Source organism: Pongo pygmaeus, chromosome 12 (assembly GCF_028885625.2).
Source record: "Pongo pygmaeus isolate AG05252 chromosome 12, NHGRI_mPonPyg2-v2.0_pri, whole genome shotgun sequence".
Lineage (NCBI taxonomy): Eukaryota > Metazoa > Chordata > Mammalia > Primates > Hominidae > Pongo > Pongo pygmaeus.
Genome location: NC_072385.2, coordinates 69643984 through 69663820, shown reverse-complemented (window position 1 = coordinate 69663820; position 19837 = coordinate 69643984). Strand labels below are relative to the sequence as shown.

The window sequence follows — 19837 nt, the reverse complement described above, 5'->3', positions numbered from 1 at the left end:
TTGATTAAATGCATAAAATTTGAAATAGTGCAACTACTTTCTCTATTAGAAATACTCAAGAATTTCGTAATTGTAAATCTTATAGGATTATTATAAATAAATTTACATTATTATCACATGATGACTCCACCTGAACTAGGGTACAAAAATATTTCCCAGCCATCTCTTCCACATGAAAACTCTCTCATCACTGTACTTCTATGTTCTAGATTTCTCCCTGCCTCTCTGGTTCTTCCTTTTTTGTCTCCTTCATGGTTTTCTTTCTTTACATTTGGGTTTTTGCTATCATGTAACTATATTACTTGTGATTGCTTATGTATTTTTTGGTTTTGTTCATTAGACTTAGCCTCTTTAAAGCAGAGTTACAGCTGTTATCTCTGTCTCAATTCTGTCTCAATATAGGACACAAAGTAGAAGCTAACTAGTGCTTACTCAACACATGTATGTAAACAATATGGTATAGTAGCTAAGAACATAGCTATGAAATTATATAAAGCTGGTTTCAAATCTCAACTCATCATTTGTATAAAAATTCCTTAACCCTTCTGAGCCTCAAGCCTCCTCACTGTTGCACAAAGAAACAATAGTACCTGTATCACAGATCGTTGTGAGAATGAACTGGAGTAATGCATGTAAAGAACATGGTCCAGTGTCTGACATATGGTTATAACACACAATAAATATTTGAAATAATTATTATAAATTACCATAGTTTTCCTGTCAAGTATTTTACTAAGCTGGAAATATTGGTTCTAGCTTTGAAATAGGCATTGTCAACTAAAGAAATATTAAGCATTAATACAAAATAAATAAACAATATAAAATTGAAAGAGAATGTGTGAATGAATACACATACCTCCTGATTTTTTTTCAGGTAAAGCAATCTTCCCATCTGATAGAGAATCAACAAGATCCTGAAATTCTGCAGGAACATCTGCTTGCTTCCAGCGCTCATTGTCTAAGAGGAGGCTAGTCCACAGTAAAGAGAAAAGAAGGTAAACTTTAACATTTCAATACCATCTTCCTTGGTTTAAAAGAAAAGGAAGAAGAGCTGAGTGAGAACATAAGACTTAAAAAGTGCTGAACACTTTAATAAGCAGGACCAATACTTAGAAAATAGTTCCCTTTTTATATCTCGGCCTAAACAAAAAGAATGATTAAACAATTTACTTAACTTTGAGTGGGAACAAAAGTCAACTTACTGAGGATCTTCCTGATAAGTACTTTAATAGAAGTAAACATTTTAACTCCACTTTGAAAAGCCAAGAAATGTGATTTTAATTCCACAATCTGCCTTTAATTAAAAAAACCTTTATCAGGCATTTTCACTGGCCAATTAAGTTTCTTCTTTTAAATATAACTGTGTTTCACAAAGAAAAATGAAAAAATCAAACAACAGAATGGACATGGTGATGATACCTGAGCTTGGTTTTTCTCTCTTCATGAAACCTATTTACAAACTTAATAGCTTGGCTCTGAAGTGCTCCAAGTAATGACGTGCTTTTTCTTCCACAGATCTGTTCGGTGTCTAAAATGAATGTTTCCATTAATCTAGAAAGTGTTATGAATTCCATGGAATTTAGCTTCTCAAGAAAACCATCCTAAATTTTAATACAAAAATCATGAGAGTTAGTGTAACACCAAATTGAGTTATGAAACCAAGTTAGTTTAACAATTATTATAATATATATATTTTTTATTTTAATAATATTTCCCAATACTTCAGACCCAGAAAGTGAGCATGAAATGCTTAAGAGGTCCAAATTTGATTCTGATCCCTTTATAACTAATATAGTAGTTCAAATGAATTTAGGTCATACTATAAAATTTTCACAATGTTGGAGTTTTATTATAAACTTGTTTAACTACATATTTTAGGTATACATATATACACGTACTATATATGTAAAACAACATTAATTTCAAATTAGTTATTAACATATATTTCAAAATAAGTCATTTAATCATTTATCTGAAAATAATGCTTTAATAATTCCTATTCATTTTATTTAGATTACTTCATATCTCAGCATCTCCCTAGTAGACCACATCAGTGGTAACACTGACTTTATTAAACGTTAAAAATATAATATGCATTATGGGGAACACAGGAAGCAAAGACATAATTCCAGATCTTCAAAATTATTATGTATAAAATATATAAAGCTTTATGAAAATAACTACCTTTGCTCTTGACATGAGAAATTTGACAGCTCGATCATGGCATATATCTGAGGCACTACATAATAATTCCTGGATATTATTTGCCAGCTTTCCTAGCTCTGAGTCAGTTAATTTCATGTCTTCACTGACCCTGAAAATGACAAAATAAGATTTAGTCAGGGAAAGCTGTAAACACAGTATTCTCCATAGGTGACCTATCAATAGGAAGGATGAAAAAGCTGTAAAATTCACATTTGAAGAAAAATTCTATGATGTACCAAATATCTTATAGTTTTTATAGTGAAACATTACTTAAACATGCTCAGATAATACAACTATTATCTATATTATTATTTGTTTTGAGACAGGGTCTTGCTCTGTCACCCAGGCTGGAGTGCAGTGGCACATTCACAGCTCACTGAAACCTCAAACTCCTAGCCTCAAGCAAACCCCCTACCTCAGCCTCCCAAGTAGCTAGGACTACAGGTGTGCACCACCACACCCGGCTAATCTTTTTTGAAAATTTTTTGTAGAGACACAGTCTTGCTACAATGCCCAGGGTGGTCTCAAATATCCCTGGCCTCAAGCAATCCTCCCACCTTGGCCTCCCAAAGTGCTAGGATTTACAAGTGTGAGCCACTGTGCCCATCCACAAATGTGTTTTATCATAACCTTAAATAAGAATTTTCATTCTCCACTGTAGTATTTTCAACACTTGGTTCAGACTCCGATTGGAAAGTCTGCAGAAACTATAGCAAAATTAAATTTTTAGATTAGGTACAAGGTAGTAGCTATGTCAGGGGACAGTTGTGCATAGGCACCTAGGATGATACAGTGGAAGCAAGAAGAGGGAAGGAATGTTATTTCATGACAAACAGGCTCTCTTTTTACTTATAATTATGAATGAGTATAAATATTCAGTTCCACTGAACTAATATTTACTAAGCATTTACCACGCTTAAGTGCTAGGCACTAGAGGGAATATAATAGGTTGCTGCTTTCAAGGAACCTAAACTCAAAGAGGAGTATTTATAAGACATAATGTACTTTTTTTCAATTTTAAGAGGAAATGTAAAACTTTCTGTTTTTAAACATTTTCCCCCAGGGGCATATATAAAGACCAATGATTCCATGCCATCAGTTCAGTTTAGTTTTACCATGAGCCAAGTGAAGTACCTTAACCTCATTTTTCTCTTTTTCAGTTGAATTAAAATACTTTTCAAAGATACTACAAAGAGGCTCTCGTGTATATTACTTTGAGGCAAACTACCATTCTAATTGGTTATGGTATTAAAGAAGGTTATTACCTGCTATCCTACAAAATCATAATATCACCAAATGTGTTTACTAATGCTTCAAAATAACAGAGGAATTAATATTCTTAAAGTACTCTCAGAAACATTATCTTGTTTCATTCTCACACTCTGAGGTAGGTAGATAAATAACCACCTATGGAGGAGAACACTGAATCTTAGAAAGTTAAAGTGACCTATTCAAGGTTAGAATATTAAGAGAGTAGAACTAGAACCTAGAATTAGTCTACTTCTAATCAAGTAAGCTTCCTCTGCTCCGACATTTCTATATAAACAGTCTAGTAGTATCTCAAAACAGAATACCTGCAAAATTCTTGCTTAAATTTCAAAGTCAACTTTACTACTGAAGTAAATTTTTAATTCCTGAAACATTACTTAAAATTTCCCCCATGTAACAGAATGATTAAGGAATTTGAAACTCTTGGCAATATGCTACCAATTCACAAAAATATAAACAGAAAATAGCAAATAAAAACAACTCAAGTCCTTAAAAAAAAAAAAAAAAGAGTGAAATAATCCAAAAAGCCCCAAGTTAGTTTTTTAAAATAATTTCATTCATTGTAATTCTGCTTTTAAAAACATTTTTTAGGGCCGGGGCGTGGTGGCTCACGCCTGTAATCCCAGCACTTTGGAAGGCCGAGGTGGGCAGATCATGAGGTCAGGAGGCCGAGCCCATCCTGGCTAACACATGGTGAAACCCCGTCTCTACTAAAAATACAAAAAAATTAGCCGGGCGTGGTGGCGGGCGCCTGTAGTCCCAGCTACTTAGGAGGCTGAGGCAGGAGAATGGCGTGAACCTGGTAGGCAGAGCTTGCAGTGAGCCGAGATCACACCACTGCACTCCAGCCTGGGCGAAGGAGCGAGGAATAAAAAAGAAAAAAAAAGTATTTTTTAACTTCAGTTAGATCTCTACCTTTCACATCAATAGGAAAAAAGCAAACGAACTCAAACATAATCCAGCAATTCTACTTCTGGGTATATATCCAAAATAACTGAAAGTAAGATCTCTAGGATTTATATGTACACTCAAGTTCATAACAGCACTATTCAAAATAGCCAAGACGTGGAAGCAACCCAAGTGTCCACTAATGGATGAACAGATAAACAAAATGTGATATATACATATACATCTTGTATGTATATATCACATACATGTGAATGGAATATTATTCAGCCTTAAAAAGGAAGAAAATTTTGATATATGCTTCAACATGGATGAAACTTGAGGACATTATGCTCTGTAACTCTAACATTTTCCATTGTTTTTCTTTTCCTATTTCCTGCCTAGAAAAGTATTTCCTATTTTGTGCCATATTTGCATTGCAATAAACTTACAAAATTGCAGGTTATTTTGAAGTAAGAAAATAGGGAAAATCTACCACTAACAAAGTTAAAACGTCAGACGTATTTTTGCATGTTCTATATCAGTGATTCAATTATATACCGCAAAAACACTTGCTACAGGAATAGTCAGAGCCATTGTATGAAAGAACTAGTTAGACTCACACATGTAAGTATACTCAATTCATTGCCCCTTTGGGTTGGGTAGTTCCCAGACATTTATGTGCCTACTGAACACAGAAAGAACCATCTACAGAACCTATGCTTCATGCTGTAGGAGGATGTGATTGGGGAAAGCCAGAGAAGGTTCAACGTATAAAGTGAGCCACAATGGAGGTAGGAGGGGAAGGATAAAAACTGTGAGAATGCATCCAGTTTAAAAGGATCTCAAATGGTGTGGCAGAAAGCTAACTATCTTTCAGTATCTGTTCTCTCTTTTGCCACAATGACAGCTCTAGCTGGGCAAATAGTCCACAAGCTAAAGACATTTCTCAAGCTTCCCTTATAGCTAGACATAGTCATGTAATTATCCTGGCCACTAGGATGTGAGTGGAAGTAATAAGTGCGAATTCTGGATTGTGTTGTTTTTAAAAAGAAAGACTAAAATACAAACAAATCTATGTGAAGGTAACAGAGAACTAACAAATCTAAAATGTATATGGATTTGTAAAAGACCAAGAAGAGTTGAGGCAATCCTAAAGAAAAAGTAGGACAAATTAATCTCCCAGATATTAATATGGATTAAAAAGCTACAGTTGTTGGGCATGGTGGTTCATGCCTAGCACTCTGGGAGGTTGAGACAGGAGGATCACTTGAGGCCAGGAGTGACCAGCCCGGGCAACATAGTAAGACCCCATCTCTACAAACTAATTGTTTAAGAAAACAAAAGCTATAGTAACTACAGTAACTATGACAATTTTCCTTAATGGTACTGGTGTAAAGACAGAAAAATGAACGAAATAGAGTCCAGAAACAGATACACCTATCTGAATATTTGATTTACGGCAAGAGTGACATTATAGAGCAGTAGGAAAGACAACCTTTTCAATAAATGGTGCAAGGTCAAAAACATATCCATATGGGAAAAAAATCTTAACCCTCATACTAAACATAAAAATCAATTCTAGACGGACTGTAGGTCTTAATGTGAAAAAGACAGTAACAAAGTTTCTAGACAGTAACCAGAAAATATCTTCAAGTCTTTAAGGTAGGGAAAGATTTCTTAAACAGGACACAAAGAAGCATAAATCATAAAGGAAAGTAATGAATCATAGAATTATATTAAGAACTTTTGTTCACCAAAAAACCCAATAAGAGTGAAAAGTCAATACAGAAAGTGGGAGAAGATATCTGCAATATGGACAACTGGCAAAAGGCTTGTGCTGACATAATATAAATAACCTTCACAGATCAAGACAAACCAACAGAAAAATGGGTAAAGGCCTTGAATAGGCACTTCATAGAAGAGGATATCCCAGAAGCCAATGAATGTATGAAAAGGTGCTCTCCTACCAATCGTCAGGGAAATAAAATTACTACACTTGCGACATACCCAACAGAATGGCTAACATGTAAAAGACTGACAATATTAAGAGTGAAGGAAGATGTGCAGTGACACAAACTGTTCCACACTTCTGAGGGGAGCGTAAATAAGTACAACCACTTTGAGACATTGTTTGGCATTAGCTAAATTGACCATTCACATACTTTGTTTCCAGATATATATTCAACAGGAATGCTTGTAACATGTGCACCAAAGGTATCTAGAAGAATGTTCGTGACAATCCAAAATGAAAATAACCCAAATCTTATCAAAAGTAAAATACATACATACATTGTGGTGTATCATAAAATGGATTATTTGTACACAAAAAATAAAATCACTGCTACATGCAACAACCTGGATAGATATCACAACTGTAATGCTGAACGAAAGAAATCAGAGACAGAAGAGCAAATATATTATTCCATTAACATAAAGTTTAAAAACTGGAAAAACCAATTGTTTTAATGGATTCCTATGGGAAGGAGTAGTGTAGTATTACAGCGGCAAGAGGGGCTTCTGAAGAGCTGATAAAGTTATAGTTCTTGAGGTGGGTGACAACTACACCAACACATTCACTTTGTGCTAGTTAACTGAGCTGAGCACTTTATAACTGCTACATTTTCCCATATGTGCCTTATGTTCCAAATGGGTCATAAAAGGGCTGAGAGGAAGATGAATACAAATGATACTTGAAGCTGGAAGGTGGGCTTAGTTCTACCCAAATTACATGGCTGTTGTTAAAATGTTTAACAAGCAAAACAAAGTAAGCAAGGTATCAGCCCTTTGTCCTCTCCTTCCTGCTGCTACGGATGAAAATGAAATGCTAAAAGCTAGAACAGCCACCTTAGACACATATGGAAACTACACATGAGAATGGTAGAACTGTCTTCGCAGCTGACCATCTCCTACCTCTGAAATGTTACATGAGAGAAACAAAATTTTACATTGTTTAAGCTACAGAGTTTTTACATCTCTTTTTATAGCAGTTTTAGACTGCACCCTAACTAGTAAACGTGAAAATAATAGCCTGAACACGGAAGAAACTTTATTAATATATAGCTCAGAGTTTGGTTTGTTTGTACTCAAGAGCAGTGTTATAGTTGACTTTATGCTGTAACTGTGACCTTTATAAGCTCCAGGACCATAAGTTGATTTACATAAAGTACTGAGTTGACTGGTCGCTCCCAAGATGGCTGAATAGCAACAGTTCTGGTCTACAGCTCCCAGCGAGATCGACACAGAAGACGGGCGATTTCTGCATTTCCAACTGAGGTACCTGGTTCATCTCACTGGGACTGGTTGGACAGTGGGTGCAGCCCACCGAGGGTGCGCTGAAGCAGGGCGGGGCATCACCTCACCCGGGAAGCACAAGGGGTTGGGGGATTTCCCTTTCCTAGCCAAGGGAAGTTGTGAGTGACTGTACCTGGAGAAGTAGTACACTCCTGCCCAAATACTGTGCTTTTCCTATGGTCTTTGCAACAGGCAGACCAGGAGATCCCCTCCCATGCCTGGCTCGGCAGGTCCCACACCCACGGAGCCTTGCTCACTGGTAGCACAGGAGTCTGAGATCCACCTGGGATGTGAGAGCTTGGTGGGGGGAGAGGCGTCTGCCATTGCTGAGGCTTAAGTAAGCATTATATGCTCAGAGTGTAAACAAAGCAGCAGGGAAGCTCAAACTGGGCAGAGCACACCGCAGCTCAGCAACGTCTACTGCCTCTCTGGATTCCACCTCTCTAGGGAGGGCATAGCTGAACAAAAGGCAGCAGACAGCTTCTCCAGACTTAAACGTCCCTGCCTGAGAGATCTGAAGAGAGCTGTGGTTCTCCCAGCACAGCGTTCGAGCTCTGATAACGGACAGACTGCCTCCTCAAGTGGATCCCTGACCCCCATGTAGCCAGACTGGGAGACACCTCCCAGTAGGGGCCGACAGACACCTCATACAGGCGGGTGCCCCTCTGTGATAAAGCTTGCAAAGGAAGGATCAGGCAGCAATATTTGCTGATCTGCAACCTCTGCTGGTGATACCCAGACAAACAGGGTCTGGAGTGGACCTCCAGCAAACTCCAACAGACCTGCAGTTGACGGATGTGACTGCTGGAAGGAAAATTAACAAACAAAGGAATAGCATCAACATCAACAAAAAGGACATCCACACCAAAATCCCATCGACAGGTCACCAACATCAAACACCAAAGGTAGGTAAAACCAAAAAGATGGGGAGAAACCAGAGTAGAAATGCTGAAGACTCCAAAAGCCAGAATACCTCTTCTCCTCCAAAGGAACACAAATCCTCGCCAGCAAGGGAACAAAACTGGACAGAGAATGAGTTTGATGAGCTGACAGAAGTAGGCTTCAGAAGGTTGGTAATAACAAACTTCTCTGAGCTAAAGGAGCATGTTCTAGCCCATTGCGAAGAAGCTAAAAACCTTGAAAAAAGATTAGATGAATGGCTAACTAGAATAACCAGTCTAGAAAAAGCTTAAATGACCTGATGGAGCTGAAAACCACAGTACAAGAACTTTGTGAAGCATATACAAGCTTCAATAGCCGATTCAATCAAGTGGAAGAAAGGGTATCAGTGACTGAAGACCAAATTAGTGAAATAAAGCAAGAAGACAAGATTAGAGAAAAAAGAGTGAAAAGAAATGAACAAAGCCTCCAAGAAATATGGGACTATGTGAAAAGACCAAATCTACGTTTGATTGGTGTACCTGAAAGTGATGGGAAGAGTGGAACCAAGTTAGAAAACACTCTTCAGGATATTATCCAGGAGAACATCCCCAACCTAGCAAGGCAGGCCAACATTCACATTCAGGAAATACAGAGAACACCACAAAGATACTTCTTGAGAAGAGCAACCCCAAGACACATAATTGTCGGATTCACCAAGGTTGAAATGAAGGAAAAAATGTTAAGGGCAGCCAGAGAGAAAGGTCAGGTTACCCACAAAGGGAAGCCCATCAGACTAACAGTGGATGTCACTGCAGACAGTGGATGTCTCTGCCAGAAGAGAGTGGGAGCCAAGATTCAACATTCTTAAAGAATCTTCAACCCAGAATTTCATATCCAGCCAAACTAAGCTTCATAAGTAAAGGAGAAATGAAAGCCTTTACAGACAAGCAAATGCTGAGAGATTTTGTCACCACTAGGCCTGCCTTACAAGAGCTCCTGAAGGAAGCACTAAACATGGAAAGGAACAACTGGTACCAGCCACTGCAAAAACATGCCAAATTGTAAAGACCATCGATGCTAGGAAGAAACTGCATCAATTAGCGGGTGAAATAATCAGCTAGCATCATAATGACAGGATCAAATTCACACATAACAATATTAACCTTAAATGTAAATGGGCTAAATGCACCAATTAAAAGACACAGACTGGCAAACTGGATAAAGAGTCAAGACCCATTGGTGTGCTACATTCAGGAGACCCATCTCACATGCAAAGACACACATAGGCTCAAAATAAAGGGATGGAGGAAGATCTACTAAGCAAATGGAAAGCAAAAAAAAAAAAAAAAAAAAAAAAAAAAAGGAGGGGTTGCAACCTTGGTCTCTGATAAAACAGACTTTAAACCAACAAAGATCAAAAGAGACAAAGAAGACCATTATATAATGGTAAAGGGATCAATTCAACAAGAACTAACTATCCTAAATATATATACACCCAATATAGGAACACCCAGATTCATAAAGCAAGTCCTTAGAGACCTACAAAGAGACTTACACTCCCATACAATAATAATGGGAGACGTTAATACCCCACTGTCAATATTAGATCAACACGACAGAAAATTAACAAGGATATCCAGGACTTGAACTCAGCTCTGGACCAAACGGACCTAATAGACATCTGCAGAACTCTCCACCCCAAATCAACAGAATATACATTCTTCTCAGCACTACATCACACTTACTCTAAAATTGACCACATAACTGGAAGTAAAGCACTCCTCAGCAAATGTAAAAGAACAGAAATCACAACAAACTGTCTCTCAGACCACACTGCAATCAAATTAGAACTCAGGATTAAGAATCTCAATCAAAACCACTCAACTACATGGAAACGGAACAACCTGCTCCTGAATGACTACTGGGTAAATAACGAAATGGAGGCAGAAACAAAGATGTTCTTTGAAACCAATAAGAACAAAGACACAACGTACCAGAATCTCTGGGACACATTTAAAGCAGTGTGTAGAGGGAAATGTATAGCACTAAATGCCCGCAAGAGAAAGCAGGAAAGATCTAAAATCAACACCCTAACATCACCATTAAAAGAACTAGAGAAGCAAGAGCAAACATATTCAAAAGCTAGCAGAAGGCAAGAAATAACAAAGATCAGAGCAGAACTGAAGGAAATAGAGACATAAAAAAACCTTCAAAAAAAAAATCAATGAATACAGGAGCTGGTTTTTTAAAAAGATCAACAAAATTGATCTAGCAAGACTAATAAAGGAGAGAGAAGAATCAAATAGACACAATAAAAAATGATAAAGGGGATATCACCACCGATCCCACAGAAATACAAACTACCATCAGAGAATACTATAAACACCTCTATGTAAATAAACTAGAAAATCTAGAAGAAATGGATAAATTCCTCGACACATGCACCCTCCCAAGACTAAACCAGGAAGAAGTTGAATCTCTGAATACACCAGTAACAGGTTCTGAAATTGAGGCAATAATTAATAGCCTACCAACCAAAAAAAGTTCAGGACCAGACAGATTCACAGCTGAATTCTACCACAGGTATGAGGAAGAGCTAGTACCATTCCTTCTGAAACCATTCCAATCAATAGAAAAAGAGGGAATCCACCCTAACTCATTTTATAAGGCCACCATCATCCTGATACCAAAGCCTGGAAGAGACACAACAACAAAAAAAAGAATTTTTAGGCCAATATCCCTGATAAACATCGATGAGAAAATCCTCAATAAAATACCAGCAAACCAAATCCAGCAGCACATCAAAAAGCTTATCCACTACGATCAAGTCAGCTTCATCCCTGGGATGCAAGGCTGGTTCGACATTCATAAATCAATAAATGTAATCCATCACATAAGCAGAACCAATGACAAAAACCACATGATTATCTCAATAGATGCAGAAAAGGCCTTTGACAAAATTCAACAGACTTTCATGATAAAAACTCTCAATAAACTAGGTATTGATGGAACTTATCTCAAAATAATAAGAGCTATTTATGACAAACCCACAGCCAATATCATACTGAATGGGTAAAAACTGGAAGCATTCCCTTTGAAAACCGGCACAAGACAGGGATGCCCTTTCTCACCACTCCTATTCAATATAGCATTGGAAGTTCTGGCCAGGGCAATCAGGCAAGAGAAAAAAATAAAGGGTATTCAATTTGGAAAAGAGGAAGTCAAATTGTCTCTGTTTGTAGATGACATGATTGTATATTTAGAAAACCCCATCACCTCAGCCCAAAATCTCCTTAAGCTGATAAGCAACATCAGCAAAGTCTCAGGATACAAAATCAATGTGAGAAAATCACAAGCATTCCTATACACCAATAACAGACAAACAGCCAAATCATGAGCAAACTCCCATTCACAATTGCTACAAAGAGAATAAAATACCTAGGAATCAAACTTACAAGGGATGTGAAGGACCTCTTCAAGGAGAACTACAAACCACTGCTCAAGGAAATAAGAGAGGACACAAACAAATGGAAAAACATTCCATGCTCATGGATAAGAAGAATCAATATTGTGAAAAATGGCCTTACTGCCCAAAGTAATTTATAGATTCAATGCCATCCCCATCAAGCTACCACTGACTTTCTTCACAGAAATGAAAAAAACTACTAATGGAACCAAAAAAGAGCCCGCATAGCCAAGACAATCCTGGGCAAGAAGAACAAAGCTGGAAGCATCATGCTACCTGACTTCAAACTATACTACAAGGCTACAATAATCAAAACAACATGATACTGGTACCAAAACAGATATATAGACCAATGGAACAGAACAGAGGCCTCAGAAATAATACCACACTTCTACAACCATCTGATCTTTGACAAACCTGACACATACAAGCAATGGGGAAAAGATTCCCTATTTGATAAATGGTGTTGGGAAAACTGGCTAGCCATATGCAGAAAACTGAAACTGGACCCCTTCCTTACACCATACACAAAAATCAACTCAAGATGGATCAAAGACTTAAATGTAAGACCTAGGACCATAAAACTCCTAGATGAAAACCTGGGCAATACCATTCAGGACATAGGCATGGGCAAAGACTTCATGTCCAAAACACCAAAAGCAATGGCAACAAAAGCCAAAATTGACAAATGGGATCTAATTAAACTGAAGAGCTTCTGCACAGCAAAAGAAACTATCATCAGAGTGAACAGGCAACCTACAGAATGGGAGAAAATTTTTGCAATCTACCCATCTGACAAAGGGCTAATATCCAGAATCTACAAAGAACTTAAACAAATTTATAAGAAAAAAGCAAACAACCCCATCAAAAAGTGGGCAAAGGATATGAACAGACACTTCTCAAAAGAAGACATTTATGTGGCCAACAGACATATGAAAAAATGCTCATCATCACTGGTCATTAGAGAAATGCATATCAAAACCACAGTGAGATACCATCTCATCATACTGTAATGAATGGTGATCATTACAAAATCAGGAAACAACAGATGCTGGAGAGGATACGGAGCAATAGGAATGCTTTTACACTGTTGGTGGTAGTGTTCAACCATTGTGGAAGACAGTGTGGCGATTCCTCAAGGATCTAGAACTAGAAATACCATTTGACCCAGCCATCCCATTACTGGGCATATACCCAAAGGATTATAAATGATTCTACGATGAAGACACATGCACACGTATGTTTATTGTGGCACTATTCACAATAGCAAAGACTTGGAACCAACCCAAAGGTCCATCGATGATAGACTGGATTAAGACAATGTGGCACATATGCACCATGGAATACTATGCAGCCATAAAAAAGGATGAGTTCATGTCCTTTGCAGGGACATGGATGAAGCTGGAAACCATCATTCTCAGCAAACTATCACAAGATCAGAAAACCAAACACTGCATGTTCTCACTCATAAGTGGGAGCTGAACAATGAGAACACATGGACACAGGGAGGGGAACATCACACGCCGGGGCCTGTGAGGGGTGGAGGGCTAGGGGAGGGATAACATTAGGAGAAATACCTAATGTAGGTGACGGGTTGATGGGTGCAGCAAACCACCATGGCACATGTATACCTATGTAACAAAACTGCACTTTCTGCACATGTAACCCAGAACTTAAAGCATAATAAAAAAAAAAACAGAAAAAGAATAATAAAGTACCGAGTTGATTTATATAAAGATAATAAAAATATTGTTATTCTTAACAATAACTAAATCCAAACTATATTCTTGGACCAGAAATATTTTATTGGTTCTATTTTTTTGATAACAGAGATTACTGGGTCAATTGGTAAACTTTGTTTAAATGGGATCTGTGGATCAGATGGTAATATTAATAATTTATTGTATCAATGTTTCCTTGTATTTAGTCAGTATACTAAGGTTATATAGGAGTGTTCTTGTGTTTAGGAAATACACAGCAGGTATCCAGGGATAATAGTCATCATGTCTGTAACCTACTGTCAAAGGATTCAGAAAAAATATTAACATAAGAGATAAAGACAAAAGGAGACAGAAAGAGAAAAAGAGAGGGAGGGAGGCAGAGTGCAATGTGGTAAAGTATTAACACCTGGGGAATCTGGATGAAGGTTATATGAGAGTTTTTTATTCTATTCTGGTAACTTTTCTGTAAATTTGAAATTATTTCAAAATAAGAAGTTTTTAAAATAAGGTTTAAGAGAAGATGTGATCCATTTGGAAATTCATGTCTTTGAAAAACCAAAAGTTATAAATCAAACAGATCTTCACAACATATAAATCACAAAGGTGACAAAGAAGAAAGAAAAATGACCAAAGCAAAAACTGACCTGGGTTCCAGTATATGTTCTGCCACTAGTCACTGTAAGTAAGTCATCTAAGCTCTCTGGGCATCAATTACCTTATCACTGAAATGGGGGCATTTAATAAAATGGTCTTTAAAGTTCTTTTGCAATCTTAAAACTCTATAATTTTCAATTACTTCCAATGCTCACCTCCTTACTTCTCATACATTTTTATAGAGATACATTTCATAAAATTAATATATTTTTGTTAAATTCTAAAATTTACATGGTTTTTCAATAAACTGAATAATCAGTCTTACTGAATCCATTAATAAGATGACTCAAAATCTTGTCAATTTGGCAGTAGCCACTATACTCACATAATATCGACACCTCCTGGAATAGCAGATGATGATGTGTGCTCTTTGCTGGATGAAGAATCAGTAGTACATTCTGGCTCGGATACAGAATCACTGCTGCAGGGCTCACTATTTGGAGATGCATTTCTTTGAGAGGTAGTGTCAACTGCTATAGGTGTTAGCTCACCCTCACCGAATGCATCACTTATAAACATGCCTTCATGGATTAAATAAGCCACCTCTGTGTCCAGTGAATTATCTTTTGCAGCATTCTTCTGTTGTGAAATCTCTTCCAATTCTCTAGTCCTTTGGTTTTTGTCAAGAACTGAGAGAACAACACTGTGAATGATATTTAATGTTGCCTACAAGAAAATAGGACACACTTTTAAGGGACGTAAAATATCTCTTACCTGAAGTTCCCAAAAGAGAATTCTGTGCTCTAATTTTGGACATCTATAATCATAAATGAGTTAAAAGTCATGTATATCAGAATTTCTACCGATCTTTTATTACATAGGAAAAGTGACGTGAAAAAGAACTGGCCAGGAGAAATGGCTTCACTAAAGCTTAGAAATAAATTTCCTATATTTTAACTAATTTTTAAAATGGAAATCTCCCTAAAATATGTTGCATACTTCTCTGACCTCTTAAAAAGGTTACACTAAACATAACTTGCCCATCAGAGAATCATATACATTGATATGCCTGTCTAAAAGAAAAGGAATCTGTGTTACTTACCATGCCTAGCCCCTACCTCTCTTTCTCCTTTTCTCATATCTTCTCTCACTTATTCACTACTCTCCAGACATTCTAGTTCTCTTTCTACTCTTCCCTCATTCCAGGATTGTTCCCACCTCAGTGCCTCTGCTGTTTCCTCTATCCGGAATGCTTTCACCTTGATCTTTGCACATATTTCCTTCTCATCACTGAGGTTCTGGCACCAGTGGTCACTTCCTCAAAGAGGCCTTCCCTGACTCTCCACCCAGCAACTCTATCCCATTATCCAGTTTTTGTAAAAAAACAAAAACAAAAACCAAAAAAAAAACATTTATCATTTTGTACAATTATCTTTGTTTATTCTAGGTCTCCTTCTATTAGAATGTCAGCTCCATTCCATGACACTATAATCCTAATGCCTAGAATAGTGTCTGGCAAATAGGAGGTGCTCAATAAATACTGAAAGCTAGGCAAATGAAGAGTAAATTTATGTAAACTAATGTCTTTATGGACAATTAAGAAATAAAGGACTGCTTGCCTATTTTAACATTCACAGTTGCAGTCTTACAATTTGTTTCTCCCTTTCTCAAAATGCTTGGTTAGTTTTTTTTGGAATCTACATGGTTCTAGGGAAGCAGACTAACTTCGCGTCTCCAAAATCAACAAAAGAATCTAAGCTAGTCCAATTAGTACATGGAACCACCACAATCTGAACTTAATTATTAGTAAGGTACATAGAAGAGGGAATTGCAAAGAAATAAAGCCAAGGCTTGATGACATCAACAACCTCTTTATGAAGGACCTAAAGGCTGACCTACCTCTGTGTATTTTTTTAGTTATATGAGCTAATAAATCCTCTTAACTGTTTGAGACACTCTGAGTTGTGTTTCCTGTTATTTGGAACTGAAAGCATTTTAAATGAGTCAATAGCCCATACAGTATACCGAAGATAGAGCCTTCAAGAGCTTTAGGACCAAAGTGTCTACTATGGATACTGCATTTTTTTTTTCTTTCTTCATTGCTCACTAACTTCTTCTGTATTGTCACAAACTTGCTGCTCCACTACTGCTGCTTTAATCCTCACTGCTGTCCAATCTTTGATATACTTAGTTCCCTCATCTTGTTTTGCGTCTTTTTCCTTACCTCTTCTGTCTTGCTAATTCTTTCTTAACTTTTTAAAATAAAAAGACATGTTAGACCTATCCAACATCTATTCTACATCACTTTTCCCATGGTACAACAGCCATATAATTTGGGTAGAAATAAGCCCACTTTCCACCTTCAAGTATCAGTTCTAAATAGCCCACTCAGTGTACTCCCAACCTCCTTGCCTAATGTTTAGCTTAGAGATGAGAAGAAAATCCAGATTTAAACTAATAATCAGTGCACAGCATTTTCCTGATCACAGTGACTGGACATGTGACCTAAACTGGTTCAATCAATTAAAGCCAAGGACTTACTCCAGGTGAAAAATTCTAAATTTGGCTTAATCAATAAAGAAATTTCATTTGGTGACTGAAGAAGAAAAACTCTAAGTAAAAAATAGAAAACTTCTAGGTGGTATAGAATTGTGGCAAATGTGGCAGACCTAGAACTGATGAAGCCAAGAGGAAAGAGAAAGGCAAAGCTGAATTGGAAACAGAGAAACCAAGCTGGAGAACCAAGACAAAACCATGCATGAAGCCCTTCCTAGTCTTGGACTTTTTTTAATTCCCAGAGCCAATACATTCCTTGTATTGTTTAAACTAGTTTGAATACTTCATTCTTTTTAATAACATCTTCACTTATACAGTTATTAAAATTTTCCACATAAAGTATATCAGGTATTCTCCTAGGGATTCTTCTTTGCTGTTTTCACCATATCTACACTTTTAAAGATTTGCTGATTATTTTTTCCAAGTCCAAAGCCATTCTTAACAATGCCAGAAGACTGGTATCCAAAAAATAAGATTTTAAAATACATAATAGTTTCAACAGTAGATACATGGTTTACTTTCTGAACTATTACACAGTCTATAGACAAGTTCATGTTTCAAAAACACCAGGACAGCTAAGCCAAATATAATTTTCCAATCTTGAGAATGGAGTTAATGAAATATCTGGTAACCATATTGATAACCATAATGACAACTGATATTGTCATTCTGAACTGATAGACTAGGATTATTTATCTATACAACAAAATGAAATTTAAAAGCTAAGAATTCCTTGAAAAGAAGGTAAGCTGCATTTAAAGGCTGTTATCTTTCTTACCTATAAAAATTAGCCTAATCTATAGGGTGTAAACAATAAACAAGAATTTAATAAAAAGTCAAAATACAACAGTAAAGAATGAAGTATGGAAGTCTTATAATCCTGATTTCAAAACTTACAAGACTATGGTAATCATAACAGTGTGGTATTGGCATAAAGAGTGACATATAGAACACAGAGAGCCCACAAATGAACTCTCACATATATAGTAAAATGTTTTTTGACAAGGGTGGCAAGACCATTCAATGCAGAAAGGTCAGTCTTTTCAACAAATGATACTGGGAAAACTGAATATCCACATGCTAAAGAATGAAAGTAGACCTCTATCTTGTACCACCTATAAAAACTAACTAAAATCAATTAAAGGCCTAAATATAAGCTCTAAAAATATAAAATTTTTAGAAGAAAATACAGGGAAAAAGCTTCATGACACTGGATTTGGCATTGATTTCTTGGATATGAAATGGAAAACACAGGCGACAACAAAAAGACAAATTGGACTACATCAAAATAGAAAAACTTCTATGCATCAAAAGACATCATTAACAGAGTAAAAAGGCAACCTACGGAATGGGAGAAAATATTTGCAAATCACGTATAAGATAAAAGGTTAATATCTAGAATATGTAAAGAACTTCTACAACTCAACAACAAAAAAACCAAACCACCCCATTAAATAATAGGCAAACAAAATATTTTTCCAAAAAAGATATAAAAATGCCCAATAAGCACATAAAAAAGATGCTCAACATCAGTCATCATTAGAAAAATGTAAATTAAACCTACAGGGAAATACCACCTCATACCCATTAGGATGGCTAGTCTCACAAAATCCAGAAAATAACAAGTTTTGGCAAGGATGCAGAAAAACTGAAACCCTGCACTATTGGTGGAAATGTAAAATGGTACAGCTGCTATGGAGAACAGTGTGAAGGTTCCTCAGAAAATTACAAATAGAAGACTGTATGATCCAGAAGTTCCAATTCTGGGGTTGACAAAAATAAGAACTAAAAGGGGGCCTCAGAGAGATATTTGCATATGCATGTTCATGGCAGTATTATTCTCAACAGCCAAAAGGTGAAGGCAACACAAATGTCCATTGACAAATGAATGGATAAGCAAAATGTAGTATATACACATATAATGGAATATTATTCATATTACTCAGCCTTAAAAAGGAAGGAAATTCTAACATGCTACAACACAGACGGCACCTTGAGGACATTAAGCTACGTTAAATAAGCCAGTCACAAAAGGTTAAATATTGTATGATTTCACTTATATGAAATACCTAATAATCGGTGCACAGCATGAGTGCTCTATGAGTCAAACTCATAGAGACAGAAAGTAGAATGGTGGCTGCCAGGGGATGGGGGAAAGTGGAAATGTGTGTGTGTGTGTGTGTGTGTGTGTGTGTGTGTGTGTGTGTGTGTGTATGTGTGTGTCTAGACAGGATCTTGCTAGGTTTGCCCAGGACTTGTGTGTGTGTGTGCGTGGCTGTGTGTGTGTGCAGACAGGATCTTCCTAGGTTGCCCAGACTGGTCTCAAACTCTGGTCTCAAGTGATTCTCCTGCCTCAGTCTCTCAAGGTGTTGGGATTATAGGCATGAGCTACTATGTCAGGCCTATATTTGGTCTTTGTCCCTATTCCCTGGCATGAAGCTCCCTAAACCCTTGGAATCTCCAGAGTGGTAAAAATGTCTTCATATACTAAAGAGATGACAAATAGCCGAGGGCCCCTACATAGCCACAGGATGAAGGCTGGTCACCTGAAAGACTAAGGCAGGATTAGAGGGTTGGGACTTTCAGCCCCACCTTGGCCAGAGTTATTATTATTATTTTGAGACAAAGTTTCGCTCTTGTCGCCCAAGCTGGAGTGCAGTGGCACAATCTTGGGTCACTGCAACCTCCGCCTACTGGGTTCAAGCGATTCTCCTGCCTCAGCCTCTGGAATAGCTGGGATTACAGGCATGAGACACCACGCCCAGCTGATTTTTGTATTATTAGTAGAGACGGGGTTTCACCATGTTGGTCCGGCTGGTCTCAAATTCCTGACCTCAGGTGATCCACCCACCTCAGCCTCCCAAAGTGCTGGGATTACAGGCGTGAGCCACCACGCCAGGCCCAGAGTTATTATGTAATAGGCACAGAGTTTCAGCTTTGCAAGATAAAAAGAGTTCTGTGGATG

At 37.2% G+C, this 19837-nt stretch overlaps 1 protein-coding gene across 2 annotated transcripts in view; it reads right to left on the bottom strand.

The window, feature by feature from the left end:
* VPS54 (VPS54 subunit of GARP complex) overlaps nt 1-19837 on the bottom strand; it is a 120125-nt gene that overhangs the window by 29879 nt on the left and 70409 nt on the right. For both annotated transcript variants that reach the window (XM_054475130.2, XM_054475132.2), the window contains exons 12-15: nt 14702-15042; nt 2185-2314; nt 1420-1601; nt 857-969 (exon numbers count right to left, since the gene is read on the bottom strand). In XM_054475130.2, the coding sequence (XP_054331105.1) occupies nt 857-969; nt 1420-1601; nt 2185-2314; nt 14702-15042 (766 nt within the window). The remainder of the gene's footprint in view (nt 1-856; nt 970-1419; nt 1602-2184; nt 2315-14701; nt 15043-19837) is intronic.